Source organism: Meriones unguiculatus, chromosome 3 (assembly GCF_030254825.1).
Source record: "Meriones unguiculatus strain TT.TT164.6M chromosome 3, Bangor_MerUng_6.1, whole genome shotgun sequence".
Lineage (NCBI taxonomy): Eukaryota > Metazoa > Chordata > Mammalia > Rodentia > Muridae > Meriones > Meriones unguiculatus.
The window spans coordinates 103339797-103365085 of NC_083351.1; the positions used below are offsets into that span (position 1 = coordinate 103339797).

Below are 25289 nucleotides of genomic sequence, written 5' to 3' on the forward strand. Positions count from 1 at the left end.
CTGTGTAGATCACCATGCCTCTATGTGCTGAAAGTGGTGGAATGAGAAGTAGGAAGAACAGAGACTGGTATAGTCTGCTTAGGAGGTGAAAGTGAGAAAGGAATGTGGAATCTGGTCTATGGATGAGGTGCAGAAGGACTATTTCAGTGGATGGCTCTTCTCTTACTCTCACCATTCTAAGTGAGAGCCTCTGTGTGTGCTCTCCTGACAGACTGCAGAGGAGCCTTCACTCTTAAGGATTCAGAGAAAACAACATTAGCAAATCCAGCCACTTTAAGGAGAGGTGAGGGACAGGGTAGGAACATGGATAAAAAATGGAGGGTGTTGCTTCTGAGTCACTCCCTGTGGTGACAGTGTGCCTGAGATCCACATCCAGAGTAGCAAAGATACGGGCCTCAGAGTACCCAAGATCTATAGCCAAAGCAGAGAAGACACAGGGCTCAGTTTCCCCATGGTGACAGTGTGCCTGAGAGCCACAGCCAGAGCAGAGAAGATACAGGGCTCAACTTCCCTATGGTGACAAGTGTGCCTGAGAGACACAGCCAGAGGAGAGAAGATTTGGAATTCAGTTTCCCCATGGTGCCAGAGTACCCAAGATCTATAGTCAGAACAGAGGAGACATGGGGCTCAAGTTTCAGAGCTGTCATCCCATGCTTGCTTGCCTCTTGGTTCTGACACTGATAATTCTAAGGCAGGAAGTGTGTGTGTGGATCAGAGCTGCTTCATGGGAGCCAGGAAGCAAACAAAGGGAAGGGAGCAGGGTTCCCAATAGACCCTGCAGAGAGGCACACCTTCTTCCTGTAGCCAGACCTATCTCTAATAGTGCCATTAGCTGGGGACAGAGCTTAGCAAACGCTCAGCATGTGAGTCTTTGGCAGATCCATAGTACATTGCTTTTAACTTAAAGGAAGCTAGTTAAATTTATTTTAATTAATTTATCCACACAAGCCAGGAAGTGTGTTCTCACCTACTCTCAGAGCCTCATGAACTACCCTCTGCCTTTGCTGCTTTGGAACAGTAAGGTCGGTGAGTCTGTAGAAAAGGAATGTGGGTTGGACTTGTCTGGCATCTCAGCCCTGTATGAAGTCAGCTCTACCCGGCTCTATTTGGATGATAATAGAAAAAAATCAACAAAAAGGACCAAAAGGTAGAATTCTGTAGGGTTAGGAGCTATGGCAGGTTGAGGCTCCTGCAGGGTGGTGACAGTGTGGCTCAGAGGCCTGGGGAGGCAGAGAAGGGACCCCAAATGAAGGAATTGGATACCCTGGCTAAACCAGTAGTGAGTAGCAGGATCCAAAGATTTGTCTTCCACTCAGGGGGTTCACACAGAGGAACAAGACAAGGTCACAAAAGCAAAAATACATGAGCAGTTTGGGATTTGTTAATTGTAGGCCGCACTCCAGAGTTGTTATCCCACAACTCTGAATGTTACAACAATCGGAAGAATGGAAGCAGAAAGACACACCACTATCAGATCATGCCTTGCAAAAAGGAGAAAGCTGCTTTATTTCATTTTTAAATTCTGTATACTTGTTCTTGTCAGTCAACTGGTGGACTCACAAATTTCAGCAAAGAGCTTAACTTAAATCTGAGTACAGCGTCATTCCTGCTACACCTTAATTCTCACTCCTGAGCGAAAGCGGATCCCTTTGAAGGAGGTTTCCATTGGCACAGAAAGATGGGTTGGGTTTACACAGGAAGGAGAGCTGGTCTTCACATAAATAGCCTTTGGCTGCTAGGGACATATTTTTGAATTCCTGGGTTCTAGTCAGGCCACTTCAGTTCTTGTGATTATTTGTCAGCAGGCCTGCCATCTGGATCACTGTCAGGGTTGGAAGCCAAGAACTGAGTATTTGTGTGTACCCACTTGTGTATTTGATTGCTTTGTGGCTAACAATCATGCCTTTCGGTGAGTTGATTATTTTACAGTTTTAAGAATAGAATTTGGAACCCAGCTCAGGGTTTGTGAGAATCCTGAGAGTAAGGTGTTTGACAGGGGGCGCCAGGTGATTGTGCTCTTAGAACTGGGGACCTGTTAGCAGGCTGTCCACAAAGCTCTCTGCGTTTCTTAGGGAGGAGTCTCCTGTCCACACTCCCCCAGTGAGCCTCTTCCTCTGCCTCTTCTCTGCAGAACGTGTATGTAAATATAAACCGCATAATGTCAGTGGCCAGTCGCTTGGTGGAGTCAGGCCACTACGCCTCCCAGCAGATTAAGCAGATTGCAAATCAGTTGGAGCAGGAGTGGAAGGCGTTTGCCGCAGCCTTGGACGAGCGCAGCACCCTGTTGGACATGTCTTCCATCTTCCACCAGAAGGCTGAAAAGGTCAGTGCCCGCCCCCTAGACCACAAGACGCCAGCCAGAGTGTGTCTTCCTTCAGTCATCTTGTGTTCTCCGCTGTCTTCACATAGGATTTTCTCTGCCATCTCCAGCCTTCAAGTTGAAATCCATACTGTCTTACTTGTTGCTCTGTGAGTTTAGGCGGCGGCATGTTTCACCCCTTGATGTTTTTTTGTTTGTTTTATTTGCTTGCTTATTCATTGTGTAGACGAGACAGGGTTCTTTGTGTAGTCCACGCCTGGGCCTTGCTGTGTCACATAGCCTGCTTCAAAACTGGCAAGACCCCATTCCCATGCCGCCAGTGCTGGGATTGCATGTGTGTCCCCAGTGCCCAACTTTGGTTTTCGGGGTTGTTTGTTTTGTTTTTTGTTTTCTGAACTATAAAAAAAAGCACTTGCTTGGAGGATTGTTTTAGGGCATGAAAACAACTACTTGTCTCTGTGCTCTACAGTATCTGGTGTACGGTAAATACAAGTTATGTATGTCTTAGCTGAAATACATGGAAATAGATCAGTGTCCAGGGTTATAATAAAGACTCCATACTTGGAGAATCCAAAATGATCTGATTTTTTTTTGTTTGTTTGTTTTGCTTTTGGTATATAGTTCAGAAGTTTCATATTTCAGTGTTCTCACTAGGAGTGTTTGGCCTATTAGTAAGCAGTAGAGTAGCTGCTGGTCTTTCTGTTTTCTTTCTACTCCTTTTCCCCCTTTCTCTTCTTCCTTCTTCCCCTTCCTTACACTTCCTATTCTCTTTATTATTTACATTGGGACACTGCAGGCTGTAGAATGCCTCTCAGTAGCTTCCATATCAGGGACTTGTGGAGATACTCATGGCCCTTGTGGCCAGCTGTGCATCTGTGAGTTGGCTGGGACTTTCATCATGTTCTATGATGTGTGCCTAACTGCAAGCCTAGCCTTTCAACAATACTGTCTCCTCTTGGCAGAGGTGGCATTAGATGTTTTGCCTTTCTTTGTCAGACAAAAAGTGTTTCCAGGAGGCCCAATGCTCACTGGTGTTCCGCGTTAAAAAGGAGAAAAGGGTAGATCCAGCCTTTTGGCCTTCTGCAGCCATAGGAAGGCTGTACCAGCAACAGCTATGTGGGAAAGACTTTTGTGCTGGCAGCTTGCACACTGCCCCCACATTCGCTTCATGGGCTAAAGTTGAAAGAATCTTGTTTAAGAGAGGGCATGTAGATCCCACAACATGTCTCACAGCTCAGCGCAGGCACACCTGTCTGAGAAGACCCTGGGAAGGCAGCAGAAGTGAGAGATTGCTTATGACTCTGATGTTACTGCAGGGAGTGTGCTGTCGACGAAATACCTTTCTAAGACATACATGCAGGGGCGTGTCACTGTGAAGGCTGGGGAAGAGGTGGATGGTGGCTTCTTTACTGGCATAGCTTTCTGTCTTTTGAAGGGAGAGGGCTACTTCTCTAAGGCTTTGCATGATGGGATGGTGGTTCTGAGCAGGAAAAAGTATCTCTTTAATCTTAAACTAGTCTCTGTTGATGAGAGAAGCTGTCAATAAAACTCAGTAGAGGCCCAAGCTTGCCCAGGATTTCAGCAAGGCAGTCTAGTGTTGCACAAGATAGTAATTAGCAATGATCTCAACCCTAGATCTCAGCCTTTAAAGTGTGAAGCAAGGAAAGAAGCTAGTGGAATATAAACAGGAAAAACATCTTAATGGTATCATATAAAGACTGTGTGTAAGGCCTTCAGGTCTTACTGTTAGAATCTCTTAACTGTGAACTTAACTGACTCTGTGACCAAAGGTAAACAAAACCCACACATTGAATATGGTTTAGAGCAATAGGACTCTTCTTTGGCATGAATTAGCATGCTCTACACAATCCTGTGGCTGGCTCCCTCTGCTCCTTAGGGTACAGAGCAGATGCACTTGAACATATGACATCATTGCTAGAGAAAGGCAGCTGTGTATCCCTTACCTGGGTCATCTTTAATAGCCATGCTGTGTGGTTGTTAATAGCCTCTTAAGCCAAGAGTTGATGAATTGCTGTTGAGGGATGAGATGATAGGAGCATTAGAAGCAGGGCAACTAGTTTGTAGTAATGGCAAACTGTCTGTAGTCTGTATGGAGGGATTCAGAACTGTGAGTAAACCCAGGAGAACAGTTGCTGCTCCGACTTGCTTAAAAACAATCCAGAAATATGCATGTCACAGGGGCATCTACTCACCCATGATTTACTACTAAAAATTTCAAACATGCAACAAAGATGAAAGAGCCCGAGGTGTTCTTGTTTGGGTAAAATGAGTGACTGTGATTTATAAATTTGAAGGAAAGTAAACAAGAAGACTGCTACTGAACAGAAATTCATGGGATCCCGTAAGAGCTTCATAGCACTCCTGGTCTCGACATATAAAATGGCCAGAGAAGTTTGGCTTGAGTCTTTGCATCTGCTTCAATCCCTTGCTGGGTGGAGTCTTTTAGAGGAGATCTGTGGTAGGCTCCTGTTCTGTTAACTCTCTTCTACTGCTTCCGTTGTCTGTCCTGTTTGGACAGAGCATAGGGAGCCTTATGGAAGAAGGGGGAGATACCCAGAAGGGACAGGAGCCCCACAAGGAGACCAACAAAGCCAAAAAAGCTGGTCCCAGGGGGGACTGCATATACTGATGCTTCAACCAAGGACCATGCATAGAGAGGACCTAGACCCCCTGCCCACATGTAACCCATAGACAGCTCAATCTCCAAGTGGGTTCCCTAGTAAGGGGAGAAGAGACAGTCTCTCGCATGAACTCAGTTGCTTGCTCTTTAATCACTTCTCTCTGGTGGGGAGACCTAGCCAGCCCACAGAGGAAGACAAAGCAGTCAGTCCTGATGAGACCTGATAGGCTAGGGTCAGGCAGTGGGGGAGGAGGACTTCCCCTATCAGTGTATTAGGGAGAGGGATAGGGGAGGAAGAGGGAGGAAGGGTGGGACCAGGAGGAGATGAGGAAGGGTGCTACAACTGGGATACAAAGTGAATAAATTGTAAAAAAAAAAAAAAAATTAAAAAAAAAATGGCCAGAGAAGGAAGCACAGCTGAGCTTAGGAAGGGCTGGTGAGGCACAGGCTCTGCTTGTGTTCTGGCACTGAGTGCTGCTCCCGGATACCCAGCGTGTGCAGGAGGAGCAGCAGGGTACCATCACAAGTGTTTCCTTACTCTCTTCCCCCTTATCCCACAGAAGAGACACCCAGGGATTCTTGTAACTGTGCCAAGCAAGGTAAGCAGGGACAGGTGGCCTTCTCTTTAGGCTTAAGCTGTTTCATAGCACATCTGGAGAGGACCAGAAATGTGGGCTTCCATCTCAGTCACCTCTTTGAATCTGATATCGTATTTTCATGGGGAGCTTAGATCTGAGTTGGGGGTGTAGTGCTCAGATAACTGCCTTGCTGCTGGAAGCAGGCTTCTCTGTAGGGGTTACAGGCCACAGTGACATGCTTAGCATCCCACCTCTGTCTCCATAAGCTCTTGTGTTGGTGTTTAACAATGACATCATGAGTCAGCAAGAATGGTGTTTTGTAGATGTGTTTTCCAAGGATGTCCACATCATCCTCTCATGTCTATCTCCACTGATGGTCAAGTCAGGGTGTTGATTTGTAGACAGGAAAATGAGCGTCTGGTTTTAGTGACGTTATAGTAGATGCTGCCTAGGGTCTGCCTGTTTTTTAGCTTGGAAATGTGGCATATCCACTGGGTAGTCCCTTTGTGTTAAGAATATTTCATAGCAAGTTATTTTGGGGATTACATTTTTAAACAGCAAATTAAAACTACTTGATTCTTGCTATTTTTTAAAACTCCAAGTTTCAGTGTGAAGAACAGTTCAGAGCTTGTTGACCCACGTGCTGGTCTGTCACCACACATGGCAGTTGAAGCCGCTTGAGGTTAAATAAAATTAAGTAATAAAATTATAATAAAAATAAACATGAATTAAAGGAAAATTAAATTTCTGTGTGGAGTTCACCAGCGCATACAACCAGCCACTGTGTGGTTCGAGCGCCGACGTGTCTTCTTTGCTGCTGCGCTCCGTGAGCCAGCTCGTGTGGAGTGAGCTAGAGTACTGATTGCCCTGTTTTATCGCAGACTTTAATGGCTGTCTGTGCTCAAACAGCCCGAGACTAAATTAACAATCAGTAATTGTATAGTTCTAGAATATTTACACAGCTCTGAACAAATGAAATAAGGCTAGAGAGCATTGCTTCATTTTGTCCTTCAGTCAGCCTCGTGGAATAAGTGGCACTAGTAACTGTCCAGACAGTTTGTAGAACAGGTTTTGCCCATACTCCTCAGCATGGCTTGTGTTGAGGTCGGTGATTGAGTCAGTTCTCATCAGACTAACACACAGCTCTGCATGTATATTCATATGAAACTGCACTTTTCATTGACATGTAAAAAGTAAACATTTATTGTTAAAGTGATGTGTGTTCATTCTTACTAAGCTAGGATATGGCTTGCTAAGTGGCTAATGCACTTGCCCTGTAAGAACGAGGACCTGAGTGCAGATCCCCAGCACTCATATAAAGCTGAGTGCATTTGTGCGGATCTGCAATCCCAGAACTCAAGATGAGAGCTGGAGATGGCAATCATCAGCAGCCTGCAGGCATGCCAGCCTAGCATATGCAAGCAAGGACCAGCAGTCACACACCTGAACTTACACACACACGGCTTGCATAAAAGCAAAGGACAATGATTTACACATGGTGTCCTCTTGTAGACTACACATTTGGGTGACTTAGGCATGAGTCTCAGTTAAATAATTAAAAAGAATAGACTACCATTTCAATATTTCTTTAGGAAGCAGACAAAGAATACCGAATTTCCCATTTTAACTTTATTTTATTTTTCAAATAAACCTTATTTGTGAATGCTTTTCTTTAGAGCCTACCCTTAATTCTTAATTTGTGGTAATAACAGTGTTCACATGAATAGGAAGGATTTAGGGTGAAAGCTACATATAAAAGCAGTCATGTATCAAGAAGCAGGCTGGTGGAGTCAGAGTAATTACTAGCCTATTTTGGTTTACATCAGACTTGCTGAACTGCTTTCTGTAGGATTCTGTGTTGGAGCCCCAGAGCTGGACTTGTGGTATGTGTGGAAGTGCTCACACGCCCTGTGATTTTCCTGGGCAGAGAAGAGAAAAGCAAAGCATTCTAGAGTGCAGTTATCACCTAGAAGTGAAAACAAAATGGGATGGAGCACAGAATGGAAGCCTGAGTTGTGTGCACTTGGTTTTTCCAAGGGTGGAGCGGTCTCTTTTGAGTGATAATCAGTGCACAGTCTAGGGAGCTTCAGTCCCTTCTCTCCCCACTGCCATGCTCTGTAGAGCCATCGGGAGGTGGTGGGGAGGGTACATTGAGGAATCTATTGCCTGGAGGACCCTAGCTCCTGCAGTACACATTTAGAGTAAATCGGTCTGCTGAGCAATTACTCAAGGTCTTGTTTTGAAGCCTCATCAGTCATCCCTCCCTCACCCACTAGACTCAGATTTGCAAAGATCTGACTTAAATTCCTTTTCACCTTCTGCTCAGCAATACTTAGGGAAAAAAAAAGAAAAAAGAAAGACATATTAAACTGGAGAGATGGCTTGGCAGCTAAGAGCACTGGCTGCTCCTCCAGAGGACCAGAATTCAATTCCCAGTACCCACATTGCAGCTTATAACCATTTGTAACTCCAGTTCCTAGGACCCTTACACAGACATACATGCAGAATAAAAAATAAATAAACTTTGAAAAAAAAAAAAGACATCTCAGAAACTAGTTTTATTTAGTGTTAGAAGTATCACTTTTCTCTCTCCTTTACCCTGTGCTAGGCTCTCATTGCCTGGGCCTACTTTCTCCCATTGACTGTGGAGGGGATCTTGGCCTATCCTGTGTGTCTTGGAAGGCATCCTGCTACTGACTATAGCCTTGCCTGAGGTACACAGAAACTGAAATGTGGCATCAGTTTTTGTATAAAGAAAACTCTAAAAACCCTGTAGCCCCCAGAAAGCTGCTGGGAGCCTTCTGCAGGAGAAGGGATAGGGGGCTTCTCTCTGGGAAGCTTTCCTGTTCCTTTGCCAGGTGCAGATACCTACCTCTTCACGGTGGTGTCATGGTTCTTTCCTGAAGGGGTTATGTCTTGGGAGGAGGATTCTGACCTAGTGCTATGAAAATGTCATTGCTCAAGCTGGCTTCCTCTTCGTGTCCATTCTTGGAAAGCCCGTTTTTAAAACCACCTTTGAATTGATCTTGGAAGTTTTTCTTGAAATACAACTTAAGTATTTTGTTATTTCAAGCATCTGTACTGGGTCTCACACTGTTTCCCATTAAATAGTGAACCAACATCACATCTAACTAATGCAGGTGCCATTGAAGAGCCACCTTCCTCTTATTAGAAGTATACTAAGTTTGTGTTTGGGTACTTGGAAGTAGCTGTTGTTGAGGAAATAATTAATTGCTGACTTGAACCTGATGACTTATTTATACAGGTGGCTTACTCCAACCAACTCATATTTGAAGAGGGTTCACAATGACTTCTTAATTTACACTAAGTACAAGAAAGGAGGAAGAGGGGATAAAGTAACGCTAAAGACTACTCAGCAGTACTCAACCTGTCCTGGATGACGTTTATAGAACATGCTACCCAAGAAACACTTAAAATAAGCAGGGACAGTTATATGTGTCTGTGTGTGCGGGAGGAGAGTATAGAGTAATCTCACTATTGCCTTCTGTTGCCTTGACAGCATTAGGAGGATACCATAGAAGAGGTCTCATGGTGGTTGAAGGATGCTCAAAGCCACAAGAAACCAAATGCTGTCTGTTGATATTGCCATATGTCCTGATCTAAAACCCTGAGGCTTCCGTGTAGCTTCTTTTCTGAGACAGCAGTAATAGTACAGGGTTTTCACGAGCAGCTGCTATGCAGGCAGCTTGACTGTTGAAGCTCCTGTATACTGTGAATAATTTGAAGTTCACTCTCCTTGTACCCAAGAGTTATCTGCCTTTCCTCTCCCTGCAGCCCACCCTCTGCATTTCCTGCTGAGCACAGAGTGTGAGGAACTGGCCTGAAAGAGAGTGATTACAGCATTGCCATCTAATTGGCTTAACTGAATTAGCCTCTTTAATTGGGCCTTCTGTGCTTCCTTTTGACACTCAACTGTGAAGGATTCTGATAGCATCTCCCTGGGAAATTTGGCAGTGATTTATCACCATTGATGAACTCTGGAGATGTGGATGGCAATGGGGAAAAGTGAAGCGAGATCAGAACCGAGGTCAGCAGCCCAAGCTGCTTCCTGCTCCTGTAGTTTCTTTTTCTCTCGAAGCCCAGAGGAGGTTGCCTGCCCTTCCCAGCCTGAGCTGATTGGTTTGAAATTCTCAGTCTTTCCTGTAAGCATGTCATAGGAAAAGGAAAGTTGTAGTCTACCCCCCCCCCCCCCACGAAGCCCACCCGGCTGCTCAGCCCTCCTGGTCCCCAGAGAGGTGTGGGGAAGAGTGGGCTCGATGCTTACTATTGTTGAGGTACAAGGCAGGCAAGTAGAAGACAGGATTTCAGCATGGGCGGGGAAAGCCAGCCAGGAAAGGACAGACAGAGAAGGCAGGACAGTGTTGCTCTGGGGCCATGAGCAGCACACACCAAGGGTTCCATTAACTACAGCTGCCCGCACCAGCAGCGCCCCTCTCTCCCCTACCCCCAACCCCTGGGATGTAGTGGAGAAACAGAGCTGCCCTTTGCAGTGATATCCAGCCATGTTGTTTGCTCTGCCTCAGCTACACCACCTATAAAAACCATGTTGTAAAATCCCTCCTTTCAACCTAAATGATCTGTAGAAATAATGTTTTGAAATCTCTTTAACCTTCCAGTACATGAGCAATGTGGACTCCTGGTGTAAGGCCTGTGGTGAAGTAGACCTTCCCTCGGAGCTGCAGGACCTGGAAGATGCCATTCATCACCACCAGGGCATCTACGAGCACATCACCCTCGCTTATTCTGAGGTAAGTGTGTGCTTTACTTAGAGTGCAAGGCGGTGACGGTTTTAAATCATGGCTCTAAAGTTGCAAGAAAGGAAGGAAGTTTTGGGCAGCTCAGGAAAAGTTCTTAAACTGTAGTTTAGTCACCCTGCATTTGGATTCCTGTTACATCGGGTGTGAAGGTGGGGATGCCAGTCTTTCCTGTAAGCATGGAAGACTCCCATGATGCTTGGCCTGGTTGTAGCCAGAAAGCAGTCTTTGCCTGGTTTGAGACTTTTGGAAATGGGTGTACCTGTATTTTTATCTATTAAACAGTCAAAATCCCAGCCTTCTTTTCTACATGTATTTGGGAAGTCTCCATTTGTGCGCTATACAACTAGTCAGGGACTCTTTTGCCTGTTCCTCCATCCCTGTGACAGAGGAAGAGGATGCTTGATAGGCTGCGGTCAGTTTGTAGAGGAAAAGGATATCCCCTTTCTGAGGACTAGGGGAGAGGGATGCCGGGGGAGGAGTTAGGGACAAAGGGACCAGGAGGAGATAAGGGAAAGAAATTGGGATATAAAGTGAATCAATTAAAAAAATAAATTAAAAAAATTCAATTTAATATTCATGAATGACACGTGTCACATAGGAAGGAAACCACGCTTCAACCTCTTGTTCTGGATACAAAACATTCACTGTTTTGCCAAGTGCACAGAGCTTGCTGTCATAGACTTCCAAGTGGTATTAGTTACTAGTATGTAAGTGTGATCACAACATCCAACAGAAACAACCTAATGGAATAAAGACTTATTGTGGCTCATAAGTTCAGGGCTCAGGGTGCCTCAGAATATTGTCAAACAAGAAGCAGGGAGACTGAGGCTGGAACCATGGCCAGGCCATAACCTCAGAGGACCTGGTGCCCTATTCTTACTTGCTAAGTGCTCCTTCAAATTTCAGAGTATCCCAGTGGTTCAGCAGCTGGGGAGTAAACATTTAAGACAGGGGAACATGGAGGACCAGACATTTTGTTTGAGTCTCAGGGCATGACATATTCTGTTTAATGCACACTCGTCTCACTTTTGGCTTCCCACTTCTGTACCATGCTTTGTGGTACAGATTTTAGGCAGATTTACCAAAAGCAGGGGAGGAAAGTGTTTATTTGGCTTACGCTTCTCTCTCACTGTTCATCACTGAGAGACGTCAGGAAACCAAGCAGGGCAGGAGTTGCTGCGAAGACTGTGAAGCACTGTTGCTTACTGGCTTGTTCCTCGTGGCTTGCTCAGCCTGCTCTCTTACAGAACCACCAGCCCAGTGGTGGCACCACCCTCAGTGGGCTGCTTCTTCTGCATCAATCATCAATTAAGAAAATGCCCTACAGACTTGCCTACAGCTTAGTATGATGGATGCATTTTCTCAGTTGAGGCCTCCTCCATTCAAATGACTCTAAGCTTGTGACAAGTTGACATAAACCTAACTGGTATAAGCAATCTCTGTGATAATGGTTATACTCCAAAGGTAGGGGTGGGGCTTTTTTTTTCTGGAAGATTTTCCCAATTCTCCTAAATAGGAAGCATCTGCATTATCCTATGTTGATGACTCTGAGACGCCTCAGTGAAAAAGACCTCAAACCTCCTCACAGCAGGCTGGGCACGGAGATAAATGCTTGCTGGGTTTAAGTCCTTCCTTGCTCTGAGCTGCATTTGCTTCTATCTGGGTTGCAGAGAACTTGGCATTTGCATTTTGGTGTGGTCATGCTTCACTCACCGCTGGCACTGCCACGTCCTTGGGTCCAGGGCTCCCAACCCCTAGTGTCTGTGGGCAGGTTAAGTGGACATGCAGAGCACTGCTGTTCTTGATTCAGATGTTGCGCAGTCTCCTTTTCTGCTAGAGTCACCCTCTTGGCCAACAGGAGCCTCCCTTTGAGATCTATTTTCTGTTTTCTGTGGAATTAAAAAGTCAATTGTGCATGCATAGCTAGGGCTTATAAGTAGCTGCTTTCAGGAGGGATGGTCCTGTTGTATAGTCAAACTGAATACTGGATGAATTTCTCATTTTTCAAATCACATGGACTCATGTAGATTATGGCTTCTGAAAATCATCAAGTTTCTTCCCTAGGGTACCATTCTATGCAGCATCTAGTGCTGACCTGTGAGGAGGAAGATGAATGGTGCTGATACTCCCAATGAAGCCTTCAATTGCCTACTTGGACACGAGTCTTTTTCTCTAGCACACCCCTCTGATTCCAGTGCTGGGCCTGTACCAGGCACCTGCACCCTGTCCTCACCAGAGTAAGAAGGCATCGAGCAGCATTTGTTCTCAACACAGCTGGTTATGCTCCTCTCTGGAAGCAGCTGAGAAAATACACAAGATGTCCCAGAATATTTTGACCTGACTGTTGCCAGCTTCCCTTGCTGCTCCTAGCTACCCACAGAATCTCAAATTATTTTCCCACCTCCTAAAACCATGAGCATCTTGATTTGGAACATACATTTACCTATGGCATTGTTTTGTGGGTTTTTGTTGTTGTTGTTGTTGTTTTGTTTTGTTTTTTTCCCAGCATGAATTGGTACTAATTATCCAAAATAATTTGATGGGAAGGAAGAGCCTCCTAGACCGAAGTCTTAAACTGATTTTTTTAAGCCTAACAACATGTTAACAACAGAACTATAAACTGTAGAAGACAGTATTTGTACTCAACTAAAAAGATTTTCAGAAAACATGATGTAATTCTTTTGCTTGAAAATTACAAAATAGTTTCTGACCAATTGAAACATGGTAGAATGGCACCTAGTTCCCACATTCCCTGGACTCAGACGTGCCCTTGTTTAGCATGTCCCACAATTCTGCTCTCCCCATTGCCCCTCTCTCAGTACAGACAACTTATTCGTAGACCCATTCAGAGCTTCCTACTTTGACTTTTCTGATCCCTGGATGCTGTCTAATATTGCACTAATATGTCTTGGCTCGTCTGTTTTCCTGCTTTTTATGTCTTAGAGGGTCTCAAAAGAACTTTGATTTTCAGCCAGACTCTACCCCAGGCCCAGGTAATCCTCTACCCCCAACTACTCAGTGCATGCCCTCCCAGCAGGTTTTGGCCACTATGATGTCACAGCAGAGACCCTCACACAGTTACCACAGGGTTGCTGTAACATAGCATATTGATCTCTGTTCCTCATGATGCTATGTTCCATGTCACAGCATCCACAGAGGACTTCTGCTTCTCTGTCCTCATCACAGTATGTCCCACGTTCTGTCATCCATACAGGACTTCTGCCATGGTTGCCAGGCTCAGTAGACTCATCACTTTCTACTGTTCTTTCTGTGTTTGTTGGTGGTTTTCCCTCTTGAGGAAGAAGCAGTCTCCATCTTTCTCTTAAAAGAGCTTACACTCTATGGGTTGTACCAATACTCTATTTTGACACCCACATTGCTCAGGTTTGGCCAGTGACCTTTGGCAGATGTCCTTTGAACACCCCTTTACTTTCTAGCATAACAAGATGCCCCAAGGTCACCTTGCGCCTTCCCTGCTCACTCCTAGCGTCAGCTGTCTCAACTAGTAATGTGGATCCTTGTATTGTTTACGCTGTAAAACAGAATCAAGAGCATAACGGATACATATGTGAAGGTGCACCTGCCATCTTTCTGCACACTACTCACCTGCCCTTTTACATGCACACACACATGCATACCCTATTCATTCACCTACCCATTCCCTCATCCACCCATCCATCCATCCACCCACCCACCTACCTACCCACCCACCTGCCACCCTCCAGTCCCTCCACCTGCGCAATCACACATGTACATATAAAATTCTCCCTGAGTCTGTTTGTGAGTTTTACAAACACACATGCTGATGCTGATTCTTCATTCCAGTTCCTCTAAACAGCCTTCCCTTTCAGTGCTCATAAATCTCTCGTGAGGCAGCAAGAAACCTTCTTCATTGGTCATCTGATATTTCCACCTTGTGTCACTGCTCTCTCCTAGATGTGTAGTGTGATTTCTCTATAATCCACTTTTCTGCTGCCTCCTCTTTAGGAGGCCAAGGGCTACCATTCCCCTGCTACCTCAGCCCCGCATTTTCTCCCTGAGAGAAGATGAGAAAGACTGAGTTGCTTTGTTTTTTTAAGTAATTACCCCCCTCCCCCCATCAGTGTTTTCAGACTTGCTTTAGAATGCAGCTTCTTGTGTTGTCCTTAAGAGGTGGCAAATTTCTTATCTTGGGTTTCTGTAGTAACAGGGTAACCGCTGTGTACCTGACTAACTGAGAAGTAGCTCCCTTGTCTTGTTCTCAAGCTACAGGCTCCTTTAGGGTAGTCGTGTCTGTAAGCAGGCTGACTCTCATCTGTGCTGCTTTCTCTGCCTCACTGTCTTCTTTGCTTTCTCTATGCATTTTGTCTTTAAAGAACAGTATCTATTTACGTTTAGTCTCTAGCTTGCTGTGGGAAACCTTCTGACTCTGCTTTCAAAACTCAAGCACCTGCTTTACTTTGTCTTAGTTGGTCTGTGCCAAAAACATTACTCCTGTTTTTGTCATAGTGGGTTGGATTTATCAGTGAAGTCATGCTCAGGCACTCTGACCTCATACCAGACTTTTGAAAGAACCACAGAAAATGCAGGTAGCACTGCATCTGTGCAGATAGTGCTCTCAACTCACAGAGCTATGAATGAGTGCCAGTGTTTGAGGCTGGGATACGTGGTGTTGTGTATTTTGCCCCTGTAACGTATATGTCTTTGGACCATCATTTCCTAACACTTGTATGTCAACACCATTCCTTTGACCTTGCTGACCTTTCTCAGGGTAGTATTTGCATGCTCTTTGGGTCATTGTTGATCTTAAGGCCTTGAGCAGTGGAGTCTGGGTGTGTCTTCTTCCAGCAAATGAAGCATCTTCCTGCAGGGCTCTCAGCTCAGGATCTGACTTACTGAGAAATGCAGAGCACCACGTGCTGCAACTAGGCTAGTCCAGCCCCAGGAGGTCTACGGGGTGTGTTTTCAGAGCAGCTTACCAGGATCCACATAATAGAGTTTTTGCTGTTTTGGAGCTCCCCAGGAAGCATGCCAGTAGGGATTTTATACAAATCTCTCCCTAAATGTTAGGGACAGACACACATTTGCTACAGTAAGTTTGTATTTATCTTTAGTTACACTTGGCTTTTGTCAGTACTTGCATTTTCCCAGCCCAGGTAGGTAATAGACTATGTTAGTTTGTGCATATATTAATAGTGTCTTTATCTTTTTAAAATGTGGTTCGATTGCCTGTCAAATCCCATAGCCCCATATTCTAAGAAAACAAAGAGCAGAGTGAAAACTGAGCCGGTGTGATCCTTAAACAGTTGTGGAAAATCTTGCTGTTTGCTAATGAACTCTGACTTTCTCTTCGCAGCTGCTTTGCCTTGTGGGACAGGGCTGGAGCCCTGGGTGCCTGTCCACCTGATGTTTACTTCTTTATATTTTTAAAAATTGTTTTGCTTGTCTGTGCTGCTGTTGTGCATACAACTGCCTTCCACTATTACTTCCTTCTGGTTATTGTGTACCACTTAAAAATCTTTCTGCACAGACAGAACAGCTGCAGTCTTTATAAAACATGTGGTGCATTTTTTATGCGTTACTTTATTTCCAAAAGACATGTACATTTTGATCAAAGTTGCTGGAATATATGTGATGGAATGTTGTTTGATGGTCTAAGTACCAAATCTGTGCCAGCTAACTGAAGTAGAATTGTTCTTGTAAAGGGCTGTAGAATCGCCACTGTGGACTTGCTTCAGGAACTCTGTGCTGGCCTTTCCAGAGCAGAGGGAGGGGTTTGGCCTCAGAGTTCTTGATGTAGGTGCTATTGCTGCATTCAAATCATGTGCTGCCTTGTCCTAAGTAACAACTGGAGCACAGGAATTCTTTCTAGGGCAAATTCAGTGAGAAGTCAGTAATTTGGAGCAACTGTTGAGTCCTAAGAGAAGAAACACCCTAGGGTATATCAGGAGCATTGCTACTGACTCACCCTGAAGTGAAATGTGTAGGTAATTTAATCCTTCACATGTAATCAACATGTACAGAAGTAGCATATATGCCATAGTATGTTGGACACAATAGAAAGGTGATTGATGACCAGACACATTCCAGTTTGTAGACATCCCAGTATATGCTTTTACACTAGAAGAAAGTACAAGTTCAGACTGTCCACACCTGTAAACCTGTTGTGAGTACAGCCAGTCAAGACAGCACTAGAGATGAGTTCCATCAGGATGTACATCCTGAGAAGGAGTTGGCAGGGGGATGTGGCGCTTTGAGTGGTGAGTGGCTCTCAGTGTGCCTTTTGTTCTGTAAGCATGGTCATGTTCCTGGTGAGATCAGTGGTGCTGCACAGACACAAGAAAGGGGAAAGGGCAGTCCCTCCCTGTGCTCTGATGGCCTCCTTAGCTGAGTGTGCATCCTCCCAGTCTGCAATGGGATCCCAAGTCTCCCCTCAGTCACTGCAGAAAGGCTCCCAGTGGCTTCAAGGGCAGCAGCTTTCTCCTGTTGCTCTCACCTCATTTTCTTTCAGAGGGCACTGTCTCTGGTTAAGAGGGCTCTTTCTTACCTGCTCACTGTGATTTAAGTTTTGATCCAAGCATGTATCAGATGAGTTTCAGACTGGCAGGCCTCTATAAGAACAGCCCACCATGCCACAAGGGCGTGGAAAAGCACTTGTTCCATTGTTGCATAGGAAGTGCTGGGAGGCTTAGAGGAGTGCCGGCAGCCGAGTGCTGATGCAGCAGTGTGCAGGCCCTGGTAGGCAGCCTCTTCCAAGCTCCTCCACAGCCCAAGTCTGCTGCAGTCTAGGTTGCTGCCTGCCCCCTTGACAAAACTTCGAGCAGTCACAGTCTCAGGTTTGGAAGTGTTGAGCAGGAAGGTCTTGAGGTTTTTTACGGCAACCCATCTTGCATACATACTCCCCTGTTTTGTCTCATTGGGTGACTTTCTTTTCTTCTACTGCCTGTGGCATAATTAGTCATAATCTGAAGAATCCCAAATGGGAAAACACATATTGCTTATTTTACGCATCGAATTTCCCTTTGCTTGTTTCTGCAGCTAGTCCTAGACCTTTTCTTTTCGTTGCAGTTTGATAGTTAACTGTCACAGTCTAAGAACATTTTGGCATTCCAATCAGAATTACTTCTTTAAAGTTAATTCATCAAATGGTGGTGTTTTAAATTTGTAAAATAAAGTTGTTCTGGGTCCATGAGAAGGTTGGCTTCTTACCTGTGTTCGATGGCCACTTTTTCTGACTGAGGTTTAAGATCCAGCATCAAAACTGTGGTGACCTGCTGTATTTGCTTGTTAAAAAAAAAAAAAAAAAAAAAAAAAAAAAAAAAAAAAAAACCATGAGAAAATTATTGTTGTAAGTTTCAGTTAACAGTTCAGTTCTAGCAAAGCAAGCTGATTTGTAGAGAGATTGAAAACAGTGTCTCCTGCTTTATATTGTTAGAAGTAGGTTTGATTTTAACCTGGTGTTTTACAATGTTTGGGTCTGTGATGTCATTGGATAACTGATGGATGTTTTTCATTTTACTTTATTCACCCATGGTTGCAGGTGGCTGTGTGTAGCATATGTGCACCTGGTCACAGGGTCTGCGTGCAGCCTGGGCAAAGTGTCCATCCTGAATAATCTCTCCCATGTGTCATGAGCAGGTGAGCCAGGACGGGAAGTCTCTCCTTGACAAACTGCAGCGACCCCTGACTCCCGGCAGCTCTGATTCCCTCACTGCCTCTGCCAACTACTCCAAGGCCGTGCACCATGTCCTGGATGTCATCCACGAGGTGCTGCACCACCAGCGCCAGCTGGAGAACATCTGGCAGCACCGCAAGGTGCGGCTGCACCAGAGGCTGCAGCTCTGTGTCTTCCAGCAGGATGTTCAGCAGGTGGGTGCCTGCCCTTCCCAAGGAGCACTGGGCCCTAGTTCATGCCCAGTGAGGGTGAGGCTCTGGCTTCCAATGGTGACCGGATGCTCTCAGCCACTTTCTCTGCTCTGCTGACATGTGGGGTGAGCTTTGCTGTCATGACTGCTCCCTCTCACTTTTGTTGACTTGTGAGAATTGTTTTTTAAATGTTGCTATTGTTTCTACAAGGTAAGATAGTGCCACCAATGGTACATAGCAGGTCTTGGTAATGTGTGGACTTTGTTGGCTGTCCATTTCTGAATAATCAGCACCTCTTTTGTTACTTTGGTGATAGAAAACAGGTTAAGCGGGGGTTCTCAGCCTGCTGTGTCTGCTGCTGAAGAGCACTCCAAGACCTAAAGCTAGGGGTGAATGCTATGACAACAATTAATTCATGGAAATTGGGGTTACAGTGTGGGAGTCCTGGTGACGAAGGTGTCGGTATCCACAGTGCTGTAGCATCCCAAAGGTTGGCCTGAAGCCGCAGTGGCTGTCCTCTGGTCAGACCACTCTCCTCTTCTGAGTCCCTCGGAGGGTCCCTGTGCAGGTTTCAGGCAGGTTCAGGGTCGTCAGATTTCCATCTCCCCAGGAAACCTGAGAGTTAAGTGTGTTATCCCGCTTGGAGTTGTACTGCAAACTCTCTGTGGATGTCATTTAATGTAAATCTGGTGACTTCACAGTTATTGTGACCATTCTGTGACTGGTACTTCTCGCCTACTGTGCTGTGTCTTGTTGTATTGTTGAGTTCTCTGAAGATCATATATATATAATGATTTTTTTTTGTTCTTTGAGACAGGGTTTCTCTGTATAGCCTTGGCTATCCTAAACTTGCTTTGTAGACCAAGCTGGCCTCGAACTCAAAAACATCCACCTGCCTCTAGTCAGAGTGCTGAGTGCTGGGATTAAAGGAGTGTGCCACTATACCCTGTCTTAGCAAAGATTATTTTGACATTACTGCTACTTTTTAACAGGGGAAGAATAGAGAGCTGGGGGGAGAAGAGGGTAGAGCCAGCCTCCTAAGAGGCCTGTGGGACAGTGAGTACGACAAGGTGAAAGCATCAATTCTCCTTCCTCCAAACTGTTCAAAAATACCTGCAAGCCAGGACAGATTAAGTACATCTCAACTCCCTTGATTCTCATTTGGAGACACAATTGTGAGTGAGTGCACTTTCTACCAGGGCCCACTGGAAGCAGAAGCAGGGTGGTCTAAATTTGCCAGTCTGTTTGAGACCCTTGTTATGTGGGAGTAATTGCTGCAACAGTGTAGGCTAAGAGAGGACACCAAGAAGGAAGCTCTTCAGAAGATCCTCAGGGTCCAGCTATCTGATCTACCAAGAACTTAATGTACCTGAATTTGAAAACAGCACATACTATGTGGGAAGGTAGGCATCACCCTAAGCTCACATGGTTCAGCTAGCATTTACAGATTATTAGGTTGGATATCAGGAGGAGAATGTGTTTTCTAATCACTCGCTAGTACTTCCATTAGCACTTCACAGAAACAGATGTTGCCACTAGGAAAATACTTCTTCTTGACTTGTAATGCTTTGGACCTGCTAATGAAATCAGGAAATCTCTATGTAGGTTTGACTTGTGATGCCAAAGCTCAAAACTAGAAAGATTAATCATAACAACTGTGTTGACAGTAGAACAGCAAAAGCAAAAATGCTTCTCTGGAATTCAAGAGATTGGTAACAGAGTAGTAAGCCAAGACAGAATGAGTAAAACCCAGGGCAGCATTTTAGAAAGATGCTAGCTGGAGACAGATTTGTACAGATGAAAATAATCTAAAGGGATATAATAAGACCGTTAGCGATCCCATAAGTGTTTTACTTGTTTGGGGTAACAACAACAACAAAAACAGCAAGTATTTTGCAGAAAAAAAAAAGAAATGTAGACAGGAGTGCTCCCCTCGAGGAGAAGCCTTACAGAAGCGTTGTGGCAGATGTCCAGGGACTATGCCTCAGGGGAATGGCTGGATAGTTTGGCTTAGTTTCCCATAATTTTTGTATAGAAGTGCTGTGGGATGGCTATAGGGTGTGGTCACACAAGTGCTGGTTTCTAGCCGCTCTTACCTTTGGCATTGTTAGTTTGAATGAGACCTTTGCTACATTTCCTGACAGTCACATAATAGAAGTTTTCATTTCCTCTCTTTCCTACTGAGTAGCCTTCATGGAACACTTATTTGCATTAAGTAGCAAATAATTGTGTTGTGTTTTGACTGTTTTCATTTAAGCCTATGCTTTAGGTTTTATGTGAAGGCAGTGGTGTTTGCTGCCTCATGCTTAGGTTAATTAACAGTTATTTAAACACTCACCCAAAGCAGGATGCTCTCAGACTTGCTTTTCTGCCTCACCTGTCCAGTTTGCCTGGCTCTTAGGTTGTTGGAATTCAGATAGCCAATACAACAAAGTACATGGCTCCCCATATGAGCTTTCTTGAGGCAGACCGCCCCTCAGATGCTCATCAGGTAGGCTTCCCTGAGAATGTCCATTTGCTCATGATAGCCTCACATGTGGGCATCATCCTGGAATTACCCTCTGGAACCCTTCCTTCTGCATAGACACTGTACTGTCGTGATACGTTTTCATAATCAGGCAGTCTGGTGCAGTGCTGTGCACTGATGGTCCCAGCTACTCAAGAATCTGGGGCCAGGAGACAAAGGCCATCCCAGGAATCACAGTGAGACCCTGTCAGAATAAACAGCCAGAAACTTTCTTTAAATGACTGAGCAAATCTGGGCTATTGTAGATTCTTTTCATCTGTATTTCTTTCTCCCTTCTTTTCTGTGCTCTAGGCGTTCCGAGGTCCTGTGTTTGTTGTGCGAGCCCATTTTCTAGGGAGATATAAACAGATACAGGCTGCTGTCAAGAGAGGGCACCAGAGTTCACCTTGGGGAACCCATAAGTTTATTCTGCTCCTTAAAGACCATGGGTGACCCAAAGAAAACCACATCTTCAGAAATCCTCACCTCGTCATGGATGACAGTTTCCCCATAGCTATATAGCAGAGTCCCCACTTCAGTTAGCCTTCCATAGTCTGTGTATGTCAGTGCCTCCCGAGACCACAAGGCCATGCACAGTTAGAGCAAATTACATGCTGTCTTTATCTTTATGTCCACAACATGTGACTTAGAAGGAGGCTCCATTGAAAGGACAGAAAACACTATTAACTTGGCGTGTTGAGGCAGAGAATCACCACCAGTTCAAGGCAAGCCTGCAGATACGTGGTGAGTCCTAAGATAATTTGTGTTATACCATGAAGAACTTTTTCAAAAAACAAACATGTTATTGTGCACTGTGTGTCTTTAAAACAGTTGGAAGGGCTGGGAGTGTAGCCCATGGGTAGTATTCTTACCTAGCACAGGGAAGGCCCTGGGCTCCATCCCCAACAGCGTACACATGCACAATTCCACTTAGAGATGGAAATCCAGTTAAACAATACTGCCTCAGCTTGCAGACAGACCTTCTACCCTGTTGTGTAGCATGCTGCTGCCTGAGAGCACACACTAGGTCGAGCTCTGCACAGCAAGTGTTTCTTTTGAGCTAACTTCCTGGAGCCTTGTTTCTAGTTCAAAAGGGACAGCAGTGAAAGTCTACAGACACTGCTTCCAGGGAAGAGAGATTTAGGGCCCACAATGTCTTCAAAGTTTAGAAAGAATAGAGCATGTGATATGTGACTTGCAGTGAAGTCTGGCCACCTCCAATAATCGGATGCACGAGTGTTTTCAAAGTCGTGTACACACGAAGGCACCCTGTGAGGCTTGCTCTCCTTGACAAGGTTTAATACTTTTCCACAAGTTCTTAGAGTAATAATCAGTGAGAGATACATCCTGGTAGATCAGGTGGTGGTACCTTCTTACAGAAAACTGATTTGCAGATTGGATATGGTTTTCAAAATGGCCAGAACCCTGTCCCACGAGCAGAAGAAAGTATCAGGGGCTTGTCTTGAGTGCTCACTAATTGGCCCTGACCCAGGTTAGGTCTCTACTTTGACAGTGCCATTTCTCTCCAGTAGTCTGAATTGTTCAGATGTAGGAATGCATTTCTCCTTCCTGCCTGTACCAGCACCTGCCCGTCAGCTGTGCCAGCCCAAAAAGAGGCAAAAACAAAAGCTTAAGAAGAATGCTGGGAGGCTGCCTTCCTTCCCCACACACTGGCTCCTCCACACAGTGACCAGTTCCCTTCCTGACTCTGTTAAATGAGAATGACGCAGTCAGTTTGACCCAGCTCATAGTTCTTTGGGAAGTCCAGCCAATACTGTATGCACAGCCATATGCCAGGCCTGCTTTGACAGCCCATGCTCAGATGGCAAGATAACTATTAGTTCATATAACCACACTTGCAAGATTGTTATTTTTCAGTGATTTCCTTTTCATTACAGGAGTCAGGCCATACCATCAATATTTTTCTTTACATTTAGCTTAAGTATCTAAGGGATGCCATGTGGTTTTAGTGCCTGGACCTTTGAGTTGTCATTTGTGTCCATTAGAGGGCACTGATGGACAGCAAAGATGTGCACACCCTGCCTTCTGCATGGGGAGGAGGATGGTAATTTGCCTCCTAGATTTTTTTGTTCTGCTTCTGCACCAGTAGCTGGGGAAAAAGACTAACTTTTGAGTTGTTCTCCAACTTTAGGGAAGGGCAGACCTATATAAGCCTTTCTTGTGGGGCTGGGATTTTTTTCATGGCACAGACTTGACAACCATTGGCTACAAGTGTGATCAGAGATGGCTGGCTGGACTGGGGTGATAAAATTCCCACACTAATCTTTTTGTATTTAAATGGAAGGGTTTGTGCACATGTGTTTAAGATGTTGTTACTTCCATAAATATGTTAATCCATAATCTCCTTGTCAAGAAGGAAAATCCATCCAGACTTGCTAAAGAGACAGGAGCCTTGTGGGAGAGTCAGCCAGTGAGCAGGATTCCATAACCATCTGCTGTTACTTTAATAAAGTGCTTGGTACTTGTACACCACTTGAATGGCTTTTGTGTTTGTTAGAAACACAGTGTTATCAGTGTTTTTACGTTTCTGTTTGAAAGAACCTTTGTTAAAGGGAAAATGCCTGCTATCACTCTTCAGAAGCCATTCACAATAGATTTTTTTTTCCAAGCTTATACTTCCTGAAATATTTTTTTAGGCTTAATAAAAATTAAAATATAGTAATCACTCCAGCAAATGTTTATCTCTGACATTATAAAGCAATGGCTTTACATCAAGGCTCTGTGAGTTGATAGTAACTATCAAGCTTTTGTCTTCCTCATGGCCTGTTTTGTTTTATTTTATTTTGTTTTGTTTAATTTGGTTGTTTGTTTGCTTGGTTTGCTTTTGTTGTTATTGTTAAGGAATATATAGAATATACTGCAAAAAGTTGGGGTGTTTTTTTTGTTTTGTTTTTTAAAGTCTTCCCACGCACTACACTCCTAAGAGTATCTTAGAGGTAGGTGATAGGTTGGAGCTTTTAGATGTTAGTTTTGTACTTCTGAACCTTTTTCAAGCTTAAAATATCTTATTTTGTTTATTAAAACTTTACTGTAAAGAACTTACAAATAAAAATGTCATGCACTAAAATTAGCTAGAGCCAAAGTCTGTGCTTCTCTGTGAACTTCTGTCCAGCTAGGATGCTGTCCTGAAGCTGTGCGGCTTCACGGTCGACTTCCCAGTGCTGTATGGTGTTGCCCACGTTCTCTGAGATAGTCACTGAATCGTCCGAGGTTGAGACATTGCTTTTCAGAAGGGAATGAGGCATGCTTTCTAAGCCTGGGCAGCAGGTGGGTCGTGCAGTTCTGCCTCCGGGTTCTTTTGCTGTGTTTCTGTTTTCAGCAACAGCAATGGCGTGCAAAGAGCAGTAGTTCAGATGCAATGGAGTATTTACAGCCTTTGCCATCAAAGAGCTGAAAATTAGATGGCGGCAAGCCCAGATGTTCAGGCATGCTGTGCATCTGTCTTGTGGCTGCTGCGACGGTTCATGTGGACACATTTAAATTCTCTACTGCGTTTGATTATTACTGCTATCAGGGAGGGAAATGGAAGCTTAGAGAAACTATGGAACTTCCTCCAAGCATATAGTCAGATCAGATCTGTGTGCAGAGGGGCAGGTGTCAAAGAGGCAGAAATGTGGTGCCTCTCAGAGACAGAATCAGCAGAATGGGTTGATGAATTAGGCCATACTGACAGCATACAGATGGATCCAAGGAGCAAGGATGATGCACAGACAACTAACTGCCAGAGAGTCGCTGTGGACAGCAAAGTGCTGGGAGTGGTTAGGTAACAAGGACTTCACCCCCATGGATGAGTTGATGCCTTCAGAAAAGGAGCCTGGAAGATTTTGTTCAACTCCTGTGCTGTGTAAGGACCCAGGGAAGCTGCAGTCTGAGGAATAGGCCCTCACTAGACACTGGCACCTTAATCTTAGGCTTACTCGTTTCTAAGCTGTGAGCAGATATTTCTGTCACATGTAAATTATCCAGCTCAAAGTATTTTGTTATCCTAACAGAATAGGATGGCACCATAATCACAACAGGTACAATATAAATGACCCATCTTTAACAGTGTACTAGCAAATCTGTGTTGTGGATTTGTAATGTTTTAAAAGAGATCGATTACTTGTTTTTCTGCCGCATCAAAGACTAAGTGATGCAATGTAAATACTTGTTAGATAGTGTTAGTGTTGTGTGATTTCTCAAGCTCACCTCCCAGGGAGCTGTGCTACAGAATTCACAGCACGTCTGGCTGTTGTGCCACCTCACAGCTTATAGGACATGTTATCCTCCCTCAGCACAGAGTGCATTAGTGCTGGGTTTTCTTTGTTTGGAATCTTCTAAAAAGGAGATTAAATTAAAAAAAAATCACTGCATAGTTTACCTTAAATCACCCAAGTTAAAAGGTTTTGAACCATGAAAAAATGTGAGGTTAGCTGGCCTCACATAGTGCCATATCTGCCCTTTTACACAAAAAACAGTCAGTTTGGTGGCTCTGTCATGCCTCAGGTAAGATGAGATTTAATCTAATCATCATTATATACAATGTTTATATAGAAAATAATTTGCTCTTTTAATATAAAAGCTGGTTACAAACCCTGTGGAGAAGCTGATGTAAGATTTA

General features: G+C 44.5%; 1 protein-coding gene across 5 annotated transcripts in view; it reads left to right on the top strand.

Moving 5' to 3' along the window:
• Trio (trio Rho guanine nucleotide exchange factor) overlaps positions 1-25289 on the top strand; it is a 288270-nt gene that overhangs the window by 122439 nt on the left and 140542 nt on the right. For all 5 annotated transcript variants that reach the window (XM_060380406.1, XM_021640449.2, XM_060380403.1 and 2 more), the window contains exons 7-9: positions 2132-2323; positions 10177-10308; positions 17935-18165. In XM_060380406.1, the coding sequence (XP_060236389.1) occupies positions 2132-2323; positions 10177-10308; positions 17935-18165 (555 nt within the window). The remainder of the gene's footprint in view (positions 1-2131; positions 2324-10176; positions 10309-17934; positions 18166-25289) is intronic.